This window comes from Poecile atricapillus, chromosome 8 (genome assembly GCF_030490865.1).
Source record: "Poecile atricapillus isolate bPoeAtr1 chromosome 8, bPoeAtr1.hap1, whole genome shotgun sequence".
Lineage (NCBI taxonomy): Eukaryota > Metazoa > Chordata > Aves > Passeriformes > Paridae > Poecile > Poecile atricapillus.
Window position 1 is genome coordinate 12935673 of NC_081256.1, and position 12648 is coordinate 12948320.

At 37.3% G+C, this 12648-nt stretch overlaps 1 protein-coding gene across 3 annotated transcripts in view; it reads right to left on the reverse strand.

Moving 5' to 3' along the window:
* Positions 1–12648, reverse strand: part of SLC9A9 (solute carrier family 9 member A9) — a 176372-nt gene that overhangs the window by 35452 nt on the left and 128272 nt on the right. For 2 of the 3 annotated variants that reach the window (XM_058844330.1, XM_058844329.1), the window contains one exon: positions 9158–9237. In XM_058844330.1, the coding sequence (XP_058700313.1) occupies positions 9158–9237 (80 nt within the window). Of the gene's footprint in view, positions 1–6809; positions 6852–9157; positions 9238–12648 lie in introns of those variants that run through there. The other variant, XM_058844331.1, reaches the window with a different exon arrangement.

Here is a 12648-nt window from a genome sequence, read left to right on the forward strand (position 1 = left end):
CACTTACCGTGATACAAAATATCAATAGAAATTTAACTATGTCACAGCAGCCTGTACCTACGTGCTTTTTACTTCTGAGTTTTAACTAAAGAGAATGAACCTCATATGCAGTCATTTGTGCAGCAAGTGTAACCATCTTTTATGCATTTGAAACTTTTGGATGCCTGCAGTACATGAAAAGCACTGTATGGGTACTTGCATTATTGCATATTTCATTATAATGTAATTCTGTATTAGATATTCTATTTATGCAGAATCCAAAAATAGTTCATGCTGTGTAGCGATGCAAATTTCAGTGAATAATCCACAAAGTATTTCAAAGCCTTAACCATTTGTGATATGCACTATTCTGTATCTTTAATCTCATTAAATCCAACCTTTGAATAAATTATACCGGTCTTTTTCTGAGTAAAAGCCGTTTCTGTGCTTCCCCATTAAAAACAGTCTATCACTTCTTATCTTAATGATATTGGAAATATTAGGGGTTATTGTTACTGCTCAAAATACTTCAAACTGGTTTTAGATGTTCAATCAACATTAGAAGTGTAAATCAGTTTTCTGCACCTGAAGGTTGTGCCCCCCACTCCCACCTGGCAGCTGCTCACCAGAGAATGAGACAACATCAGCAGTTTCATGGCCAAGCCTACATAGGATAGTGCAAGAGCTGAGGAAACATCCACTTTCCTCATGCTTCATCTCAAGGAATCCAGCTTACACCAATGTAGGATGAAGGGAATTTCCCACAGTGTGGGAAACAGTGGATCTGAATTTGGATGCTTTGTTTTTGCTGGGGTGTCTAAGACTGAGGACACTGAAGGCAGAGATGTGCAGTGGAAGGCTGCAGGTGTCCTCTGCCAGCTCCCCTGCCCTGGGAGCTGTGCTCAGGGATGCTCTGCTGGTGTGACAGGAGCTGAGCTGAGACCACAGGTCCTCAGGGAACAAGGAGCAAAATGAAGCAAGGGAGGAACTTCCTCTTGAAATATTTAAGAGATGTTGCAAAGCTGGGGCTTTCTACTTTTTAAAATAGATAGCACTGAGCAGAAGTTTGCATACTAAGGATATAATAAATAACAATATACTGAATCAGTTCAGAAAATCACCAGCTTGTTTTTAGCAAATTGAATACAACATTCCCTATAAACTCCTAAGGAACAAATAGCAAAACACTCCAAGTCCAGCAGCAGTAGGAATTTTTAAAAATTTGAATGAGATTTTTACTATTCATAGCACAACTGCATTCAGTACATAATTACATGGAAGAACAGAATAAAAAAATCTGTGGAATTGCCTCCCTAAATAAGACAATTTTTTTGCAATACTTTTAAATAAGTATTTAAGAAATTAAAACTTTTTTTCCTTGGGCATAGCAGCATAAGTTCAAAAATCTGAAGACAATAATCAGATCAAAATACTTATTCCATTCCTTTATGCATTTAAGTATGCATTTCAAGAAGCTTGTATTATACTGTAAGATGAAAGTCTCTGTCTTGGGAGTTTTACATCTTCTGACAATAGTTAAAGTGAGTTAGATGTGAAGATCTGCTGCAATACCTCATGCAAACTTGTTGTCAGCCCTGTATCAGTGTATTTATTCCTGTGATCTATCCTGTCCACCTTTCCTTGGCATCCCCTTGAGAAGAAGAGCTGAATTAAGAACTGGTACTAAGATTGGTTGATTCACAGTCTATCTGAATGCAGGATGATGTTCATGTTCTAGTGAATCATGCGCCTATTTCAATATCCGAAATAGAAAATGGCTCTTGAGTTTCTCTGCTGCCAAAAATTGCTTCATTTTGAATTGCTGATTGCCAGAGTGTTCTTAAAATTAGAGGCAAAAAATTTTTTTCCCTCTCACATTTGCACATTTGCCTCAGCCTTATTGGTGGTTCTGTGTTAGGGTGCTAAAGTAGTTTAACTAAACTCGAAACTATCATAGCCAACACAAACTAAGGGGACCAATGATCCTTTTTCTACAGCAACCACCTAAAATGGGGAGGATGCCAATAATACAGACCAAACTTCCAAATGAGACTTTTATGGAGGGTCTCGTTCACACCTACTTGAAGGCACTGGAACATATCATTGACTTGTTAAGGAGTTTGCATCTAGATCTTGACTTTCTGTAGAAGAGTTCAATTCAACAGTGTTTTTTGATGGAAAATCATCAATGTGCTCTTTGCCATTCCTGGTTGATAGCATTAATCATCCTGATTCCTTTAGTCTCACAGTTTTTACCGGAATACCACTGTAAATTAACATTAATAACAGCCCCTTACTAGGAAGCATTACCAATTTCTTGCCTAGGTGATGTTATAATTAGCAATATCTTGCTGTGACAATTGCTGCTGTGAAAGAAGTTCCATTTATAGATGGTATTACAGATGCAGCATATGCTGCGTGCACATCCAGGTATTCCAATACACATTAAGTGTCTGGAAACATAACAGTGGAAGATACACATGCAGAAGGACACTTTAAAACACTTTAGATGTACTGCAAAGTGACTTTTTGCACATACATGGGTGTAAATGAAATAAGAAATGTGAAAGAAGGTTTTAAGTTATGCTTGATTAAATCTGTGCTATAAGCTTCTAGTATTCTTATATCATACTTGGGTCTCTTGGGTGCCATTAAGTATTGTCAGCCAACAAACTATAATTTCATGCTTGAGTGGACTAATACATACCTAGGCTTCTGCTTCTTTGTACAGTCAGCCTTCAGTTGGCTGTAGTAGTAAGGTGAGAAGGGAAGGGAAATAAAGAATTGTCTCAGAGAATGATAATACTTATCAGTAAAATCAGATACTATGATGGTTTAAGCTATAATTTGTTTGGGTCAATAAACTGTGAGTCCATTTACTTCACTAAGCTTTTAGATCAACTCCTTCAAGTTTTGTATTTTCATTTCATAGGTACTGTAACAGGCAGCTATGCAGGTAGAAGTAAGCTGCAGAATTGAAAGGTGTTTTTTGCTTGGTTTGGGGTGAGGTTTTTTGTGGTTTTTTTAGTGTTGTTTTGTTTTGTTTTTTGAATGGTTTTGTACTGGAAAGACTGAAGTGCATTTCTTCTATGAACAATTTTATTTTTAAATTATAAGACTCCATATGGGATGATACTTGTGATTTCTATCTATTGCAGATTCTAATCATTTTTATATATTACATGAAAGAAAGTGATACAGTTGCATAAAGAGCCATGTACTTATATTGAGCCACCTAGTCTGTGAGAAATCTGTGCATTCAGCTGAGGTCCTTGTTATCAGAAATTCAGAGAACAGCACAAACAAAAGTAATATGTCATGTGAGCCAGGATGTTAAACAGAAAATCTGGTAATTCTAGGTATTTGTCCACAATAAGCTCTAGGTCTGATTTTGCCTTAGATGCTGTGCAAAACTTTTATAAAAATCAATGAGCATTTGATGCAAAGAACAGAAAACAAGGCTCAGCATCTCTGATATTGTAAAAAAACAGAAATTTTTCATTTGACACTTTGTATTCTGCATTCATACTTGTTATTTAATTCATGCTTAGTAATCTGTCATTGTAAAAAAAATATCTGGACATGAATGACACTTTCAAAGAATTGACATGAATGAAACTTTAGAAATGGAAATGATTTTACTTGCTTATTCAGCACGGGATTGTTTCAGAGTTATTTATCTAGGTTTCTTTCTGTGAATGGAGGACAAAGTGAGGTCACTTATTCAAGTTAATTATTAGCTATGTTTATGTATTAGGTTAATTTGCAGAGTTTCAACAATCCTTTGTCCTTGAAAGGGTCAGGAAATAGCACCAAATCAACTATACTGATTATCTATGCTGTAGAAAGAACAATGAGTTTTTCTAGACCATGTACTTGAAAATGTGTTTTGGGAATGAGCATCAAACCAAGTCCAGGCAGTTGTTTCTAATGATAAAATATCTTCTGGGACCCTCCCAGTACTGCTTAAGTTTGCACTGTTTGAGGAAGCCTTATGATACAGTCAGCTGCTTTTGTCATGCTCATCTGATGAGATCCACATATTTCCATTCATTTACTGTGCTTTGTGCTTTCCTCTCAGCTTTTATGATGATCTGCTTTTAACACCTACGAGGCTGATATTGGGCTCTCTTGGCAATTCTGTGCTGTGCTGGCTACCTTTCCTGCAAGCCCATTCTGCAGCAGTGCTGCCAAGGTGTCTGGCTTGGCTTGAGCTGTGCTACCTAATCCTGCTTTGGTTCATTGGACTGAATTGTCTCTCTGATAAGATTATTTTCTGATTGAAAACTGTGTAGCAAAATGAGTTCCTGGGCCAAAACTAGGACCCTGCCTGCTATTTTGTTAAGACTGAAATGCTAAAAGAAGAAAAGATTAGAATGTTGGTAATTAAGAAACCTGTAATTCTCCAGCAGGTAAAAGAAAGCAATGTGTATGCTTACAGGCTCTTCCTTGTCTTTTCCTTCCAAAGATGTCTGTCTCTGATATGAGAGTGACAAGCCAGCCCAGAAGGAAAATTCAGCTGAAAAGACTGCAAAATGCTGAGTTTGTCTTTGATGGTCAGTTCACCCTAGAGTGCACTTTTGCTTTTAGTAGGTTTTCCATTCTCTCCCAGGCACAGAATAGTACTTATCTCGCTCGATAGTCAGCCATTATGTCTGTTTTATCCATGTACAAAGCACTGGAGAAATAAAATGATAGGTTCCCTGATAAGGAGGATAAACTTTTGAAGTCTACGAATAATGCAATTCCTTTTGGCTGATTGATTTCTGGCAAGTGCAAAGGACATAAACAGAATTTTCTTTTCTTTTTTTTTTTTTTTCTTTTTTTTTTTTTTTTTTTTTTTTAACCAAACTGAAAGGCACGAATCTGAATGATGGATAACTGCAGTTTTAGCAGAAACACTTTTAGGAGTTACTTTCTGGAGAATTGTCTCACTCTGTCCCAGACACCTGCTTCTATTCAGTATAACATGGTTCCTCAGATTGAAAAGAAATCTGTGTAGAAGGAGAAAGCTCTTCTCCCACTACTTTCCAGGTATCAATGAATGTGAACCACTCAAAAGCAGAGTTTTGTGCTAAGTTAGACAGCTACATTGTTCTTGGGTAGCTTGGAACAGTGCCAAGGCTGTCATTGGAATACTCCTCATCCCAACCAGCTGACAACAGTCATGGTCCCTTTCCTGCCTCTCTCTGGCCCCTCATTTATGCCAAAGATGGGAAACCTTGGGGCTCTGGTCATGTTAGTCCTGGAAGACCAAATCATGTGCAGTGCCATCCTCACCCCTTTGCCAAAACATGATCAGACTTTGCTGCAGGTGAGTCTAAAACCTGACTTACAATTTAACACTTACAAAGTATTTAAAGAAACTTACCATGCATTTGATGTCTTTGTCCCTCTTCCTTCCCTTCTTGCTTCTTCTATTTAATCTTGCATATTTTTTCCTGTTATGCAGTAAGTATTTTGTTCTCAATGGAAATTTCATTGTTTACTATCAAAGTATGTGTCCCACAACACAATGTGGGCTTCTTCTTATGAAGATGGTGAACATTTCTACCCAGAGATATCTTAGTGCATTTCACTCTCCTTTTCTCATCTTCAGTTTCCATTATTTTTGCATGATTTTTGTGTTTTAGTGCAGCAATTCCAAGTCCTTCCTTCTGTTCTTACTATAGAGTATGAGAAGCTGAGAGAAAATTGTATTTATCTTCCTGATGGGTGCTACAGAACAGCCAGCAAGAGCAAGAATGCCCCCACATGAGGAAGCAAGAATTGGATTCTGGAAGAGAATGAATCCTCTGATGAGGAGCCTTGTATAAAATTATATGAAGCCAGAAATGATTGCAGAGTTTAGTCTAGAGTAGCTGGAAAACCCGGTGAAGGCTGCTTGCAAGATGCTTTTATTACACTAATTTCCCTTCACTTTTAGAATTGTCACTGGGATTCCAGGCCTGTGTAGAGGAGGAATTTCAGCTCTAGTCAAGTACACAATGTCTTAGAACTATGCAGGCAAGAGGAGGATATCTGCTAGAGTAAGCAAGTAGGAGGCTGGGACTCAGCAGAGTTAAATGCAAATTACTCTTAGCTGGGAGCAAAGTTAGAACATCTTTGGAGATGCTGTGGAATGGGAAAGTTTTGCTCACCATTTGCCTGAGCTCTGCCCATACATACAGGGACTCTTGCCTTTGCAGGATGAAATTTCCACTTATTCATTTGTTAGCTAAACTTGCCTACATCTGCTTTGAAAAAACAGTTTAAACTTGTGTATAAAATGCTGGATTGTAAATCTGTGGTGTCTCTTTTTCCTGATGAATTCTTGAAAAACCTTTGTTTATTCCCTTGCTTTCCCACTAGCCTTCAGTAGGATATTATGGCTTCAAATGGTGTAGTGCACTGTAGGCTGTAAAAACAAAAGCTGACTCACTGGAAGTTGCCCCCTGTCAGATACAAGTGTTTTATTTTGCATTTTTCTTGTTTAAATTATTGAGATGGAAACCCAAGAGGATAACTACGTACTAAAATGATCTGTTCTTTTTTTTTATTATTTCAATATTAACATTTCTTAGCCTAGATTTTAGAGAATGATATATTTTCCTAGGTGTCAATACCTGATTCAAAGAAACTTTTGCTGAAAGAATACAATCCTCATTGAACCCATTTGGCTCTGGATCAGGCTTCTGATGTTTCTTTCAGAATAAAAATAAAATGTGAATTTTAAACAGAATTTCAGGGAATTTTTGCATAGTTCTAACCTAGCATGGCATGTTGCCATTGCCTAAGATCACTGAACTAATTGGAAATCATTCATAATGACAGCAAGAAACAGCACAACTTTTTGATTTCCTTAGTGATATTTCCTCCCTCTTGCTTTCCTCCTGTGAAATAAATAGGCATAAGAGATGTTATTGCCAGAAGAGTGGGTAGATTTGTGTTAATGCCTAAGAGCAAATGTCAAACTATAGAAATGTCAGAGTCTTGTATGCTTTCAAAGTATATGAACACATAGGTTATTAGTTTGCTATATCTTTTCTTTGAAAACTTTATCATAATCCTCCTCTGTACTGGGGACAAGTACTATGCTACATGACAATTTCTTCTTCTAAGTTTAGCAACATGGCTTTATAACATTAGGCAGAGAAAGACAAAAGAAAGTTTGTGTGGATAATTTTTCTCTCCTTGAAAAGAATGTCTTTCAGAAACAGTCATACCAAAGAAAAGCTTAGAGCCGTGAGTCACAGCATTAGTGGGTTGAACTACCATTCCATGCAGGAATATGGGCATACATTTCCAGGATTAGTGAAGTGCAGATGCATTATTTGTAATAAATATATATGTTAGAATAATGGTGCAGCTATAATCTCTGATCATCTGAATTCTAAAGAAAGATTATGACTTGACTTGTAGTGAGACCAACATGAATAAATGTGTTCTTTAAAAAATACTATTTTTTAAAATCACTTAAAATATTTTCTTGAAATACAAAGGACACAGAAACTAGAATTTTCAGAATAAAGCCCATATTCAAGATCTCTACCATACAGATAATTTCTGAGAAGTGGTGCTTCTGGTGCCTTCTACAGAATTTTCATTTTGCATGTACTGCTGTCTGACTTTTTCCCATTGATTTCTCTTTTCCTCTTCTGCCTCTGTCCCTTGTTTTCTATCTCTGCCCTTGTTCTCTTTCATGTCTTTAATTCATGCTTCTGTCCTGCTTTTGCTTTCCACATTATTTTGCTTGCTCTTTTTTATTTTTTTTATCTTCAGAAGAAAAATTCCCCCTTCCCCTCACCCTGTTCATCTGTTCCTTCGACATATAGTTTCTAGGATATACCAGCACCACAGGCTATTTCTTCTGAAAAAGGGGTGGTTAAAGCCAGTCATGTTGGTACTCAACATTAACATTTAAACATATTTTCTCACTTCATGTAACATTTACCTACTATATCTATGTATTCTTGAAGAATTATCCAAGGGAAACATTTTAATGCTAAGTGCTTTTTTGCCTTTAAAACTGCACGAGTAGATGAATTAAGGAAAAACATCCATTTTTAACCAAAAAGATGTTTTTCCATCAAAAGTGTCTTTGAAGAATAACTTCAGTTGAACCCTCCAAGGAAGTTGTAGTCCTAAAGAATTGCATTTTATCAGCTGAAATATTTCATTCTAGTTTGCTGTAGCTGGTATCACGAAAACACAAAAGCAGCCTGAGCATTAATTTCTGCTCAGTGGTGCAGGGTGACTGCCCAATAGATGTGCCATTGGATGATGCAGGCAGTATTGGCAGGGCTCTGCCTGCTCAGCTCCTGAGCCAGGGCACACGGGAATCAGCAGGTGGGCTTCTCTTGCATTCCCTGTGTGAATGTCAAAGGCTCAGGGTGGGGGTGTTACTGTGGGATCTCACTGGCTGCTATGCAAAGCCTCTGCAGAGTCAGTTTAAAATGACAATAAATTAGAACGATAGCATTTACAATTTTTGCACAGGCATTAGTGTCAGACTATATATTCTGCTTTGGCTTAGGGAGGATGTTCTTTTATCGCTTAAAATATTTTCTTGAAATGCAAAAGACATGGAAACCAGACTTCCTGGAATAAAGCATCAGACACCCATATTCAAGGTCTGTACTACACATGCCCCAGTAGGAATGTGAATAAAAGCACGAAGGCTCAGGAATGCAGGGATTAGGAAGCATGAGCTTCAGGAAACTCCTGGGAGCTTTTCATAATGGATGCCTCTTTGTCTGCCTTATTTGAGGTGTGATTAAACCAGCGTTGTCTTACTCTTAGGTAGCTACTGCTTTCTGAGTATATGCTCAGGCAGCAGGAATTTGGCTGCTTCTGTCTCCAATCTCCTGGTTCCCCAAACACAGAATGTACACCCTATCTAAATAATGATTGGATTAGTTTTATCTAGGAATTTAAGAAGGCTAATTAATTTAAATGTATTGTCTATATACTACTGTAGCTCAGAGCTCCTTAACTTGTTCCCTCTCCCCGTAGCCTCAATCACAGCTGGACCTTCTGCTGCCTTGGACCTCCAAAATTTCTTCTCCTTACTAAACACATTAAAATAGATTGCACTTTTGTTTTGGTTTTTAAAAGTACAGTAAGTTTTGATTCTTAAATATTTTGAAGGTGAATTGTAGTGCAACTCTCATTCATGGTTTATAACAGAAAAGGATACTTGTGGTCAAAGCCATACCATATTCTGAAGAGCCATGCACTCTCAGCTTTGGTCGTACTTTTATCCAAGTTAGATGCACTCTGCAAAACAAACGAATGAATGAAGTGAGAAGCATTTTTATAAAATAAATAAAACATGGAGTTCCGATATTAAAAATACATAACAGACCAAATTACAATTAACTGCACTTTTTTTTTGTAATTTAAAAAGCTTTGTTGTCGCACAAATGTCATCCCTGTGAATCAGTTCAGGAGAAAATTGGCTCATACAGCACATTTCTCATTGCTGCACTTATTGGAAGAATGTAGCATTTACTTTTATGAATTATTCCAATTTTTTTAAGCAGTTGAGAAGCGCTATATTCTGAGATCAATAAAATGATATTTTGATTTAATTGCCGTTGTGGGATTACTTCAGTTTACTCCTACAAGATCAGAGGCTGTTTGTGTATGTCTAACAAAATGACTTTCCCAAAGGGACTGAGATATTCTAATAATTAGGAACATCATTTCTATGTTTCTTTCCAAGGGGAGGGGAACATAAGTTGAATTGACACAGCTCAAAATACCCTTTCCATTCTGCAAGCTAATTCTGTGACATGCTGCACAGGTAGAGAGGTGGACTACCCTTTTCCTCAGGGTCATAATTTGGAATAATAAATTAGGAACAGTTATCTGTACAAAGACAGCCAGTTTGGTGATACTCTAGGTATTACATCAGTACTAGTGGAAGAATTACTAGCAGGCTGAAATTAGGAATGGGATGGCCAGTCCTCTAAGGATACTCAACTGTTGTCTTGTTTTTGTTTTGTGGCAAGTTAGGTTAGTTTAAATGAGAATATTTTTATTTATGCAGTTTTAAACCAATGAATCTGTTAGTTTTCATGTTTTAATCTAATAATATATTAAAATATAATACCTTATTATAGGCTAATGTACATATAAAGTGGCTGATGATAACATCAATGGTCTGACCCTCAAAAGTGTAAGGTCTAGTTCCAAGGCAACCTGTTCGTGGGAACTTTGGAACGACAGGAACATTTATGTCATTGAGTTTTGAATAAAGTTAGACAGAATCCATGCTGTAGCTGTTGTGATTTTGCTAATGTGGTCACACTGAACATGCAAATGCACCAAATAGAACAAATATTATTCTTGGGATCTGTTTCCTTGTTAACCGAATCGAGTATTTTAGCAACTCTTCCCAGTAACTGGGGGAGGGGGCTGAAAGACAACTGTACTAATCCCTAACCGAGTGATTCTCACTCTTCCTAGCCCTAAACATCTAATAGCACATTTTGGCAAGATAAGGATAAAGACTGGGAAAAGGGTTGAAACATTTAAGCAGGAAGTGTAATTGTAGGCAAAATCTGTGTTAGGTAAGAACAACAAGAATGCTGAATAAAGGAGAGGGAAGGACTTGAGCACATAGGGGTAGAGGAAGAGAAGAACAGGCATGGAAATAACCATATTGTGAAGTGGGCTACTCATGTGTGGTGCAGAGGACAGCTTGTTAAAAGCACAGTGAGCTCTGAAAATGGCTTGTATCCTTTGTTTAAATTGTAATGTTCTTGTTGGTTAATTCCTCTTTCCAAACTCATTGCACTCTGGCTTCCTCTTAAAGGAAAAAGGTTTCCTCATTTGGTAATATGAATTGTTCCTATATGAAAGCAGTAGACAAAGACGTCTACACCGGAGTATAATCCCCCAAGGATTTTCTGGTCATGACCTGGGACTTCTTTTATTTCCAGTTTGACATGTGTTGCACCTTCCTCCTTTTGTCTATGAAATCTGTGTTGTGTTATCAGCTTTTGCAGTAGTGGGAATCTGGGTGGTTATCTGGAGTTCTGCAGCTCCTGCAGAAAACAGTACAAGTGATGACAGGAGATGTTGGTGTGAATGTTTCTTGAAAGGCTCTCGCAGATCCTTGGATCCTATTTTGGATCCTATGATTTTAAAAAGTAACTTTTCACTTTCCCTACAGTTCAGAGAGGTTAAAGTAGGGGACACAGTGCTCTATCTCTTTGAAAAATTTTCTTTCTGGGAAGGGAAAATGCCAAAATTTCTCACATCTATTTTTCCATATGGGAATTGCCCATATGGAGATTAATCTCATTAGTCCTTGCAATAAATTCACCAACCAGCTGGTAGATTAAACTGATGAGAACAGTGTAAGTAAATTCCTTATTATTCTTACAGAGATGTAGGGACAGTTAAACTATGCAGATTAGTTTGATGGAGATGGTATTGATAAGGGGTTTGCAGGCTATTTAGCTGTTTCCTGAGATCAATAGCATATCTACAAATTTTTTTCTGAAGTGTTTGTAGAAAATATATTCTTACCTTCTCTCAACTGAAGTTAACACAGCAGAATTGGAGATACATAAACCATCTGAATGAAATATGCTATGGACTGTCTTTTTAAGAGAAATTTAGTTAAATAGCTCACTGCCATAAAGCTTTTACCTTTTTTTAATTGACCAACTTTGTAATTCAGCTTAGTGATTATGTGTCCTGCATTGTGCTTTTCAGAGTTAGCTTTTGGTGTTTATACACTGAATGTACATGATATGCAGCAAAGCAGTTTGTTTTTACATACTATTTTCTGTACAATAGTACATATTATTTTAGTATGCATTACACAATTTCTTTCAGAACTAAGTTATGACAGTCCATCAATAAGTAAATGAGCATGAATATGAGGCTACTTTCTTTTGTTTATGCTTATGCTGTGATAATTATTTAATGATAAATTTAAGAGTGGCAAGACAGAGTTGAGACTGAGATATACTTTTGATGGATCATGGTATGGTCAAGCGCAGATGTTAATCATACATGAAAAGGCTCTATACCTTTTCCAGGGAAGGAGCTCTGGGTTCCAGGTCCTACAATTTGAACTGGAATTTTCTGCCAACTGACTGACAAAATTATTGGTTCAGGTAGCCCAAAATAGAACATAATCAGAAGTTTAGAAATACTGTGTACACAGAATTATTGAATAAATCAAATCTCTTCACAGAAAACTGAATTTTTGGGAGGCAAAGGAAGGAAAGAAGGGAGATAAAGAAGAGGTAAGGAAGGAAAAGGGTTTTGCAGTCATATAGCTGGCACTGCATCTGACATAGTACCCACATGATGGAAGGCCTTTAGGGTTTATTCTGCCTCTAAAAAAAAATCTAGGTATGGTTACAGACATGGATTGAGGGGTCACCACAGCAAGGTACCCATGTCCTGGTAGTTAGAGTGGTCATGGGGGAGCTAAACTCAAATCTTGGTAGCAGACCTTGTAGCTTTCCCATTCTGGCTGAGTACTCTGACTGAGCAGGGAAAAGCCCAGAGGTTTCTTTTCCATTAATTTTTGCTCTCTTTTAAACATCTTATTCTTGAAGGTATTTTGTTCTTATTTCTGGTACGATCTCCCCTGAAGCTTCAATGACAGCACTGAGAGTGGGCACGTGGTTTAAAGCTGATCTGGGTAAGAGCTTTACCTGG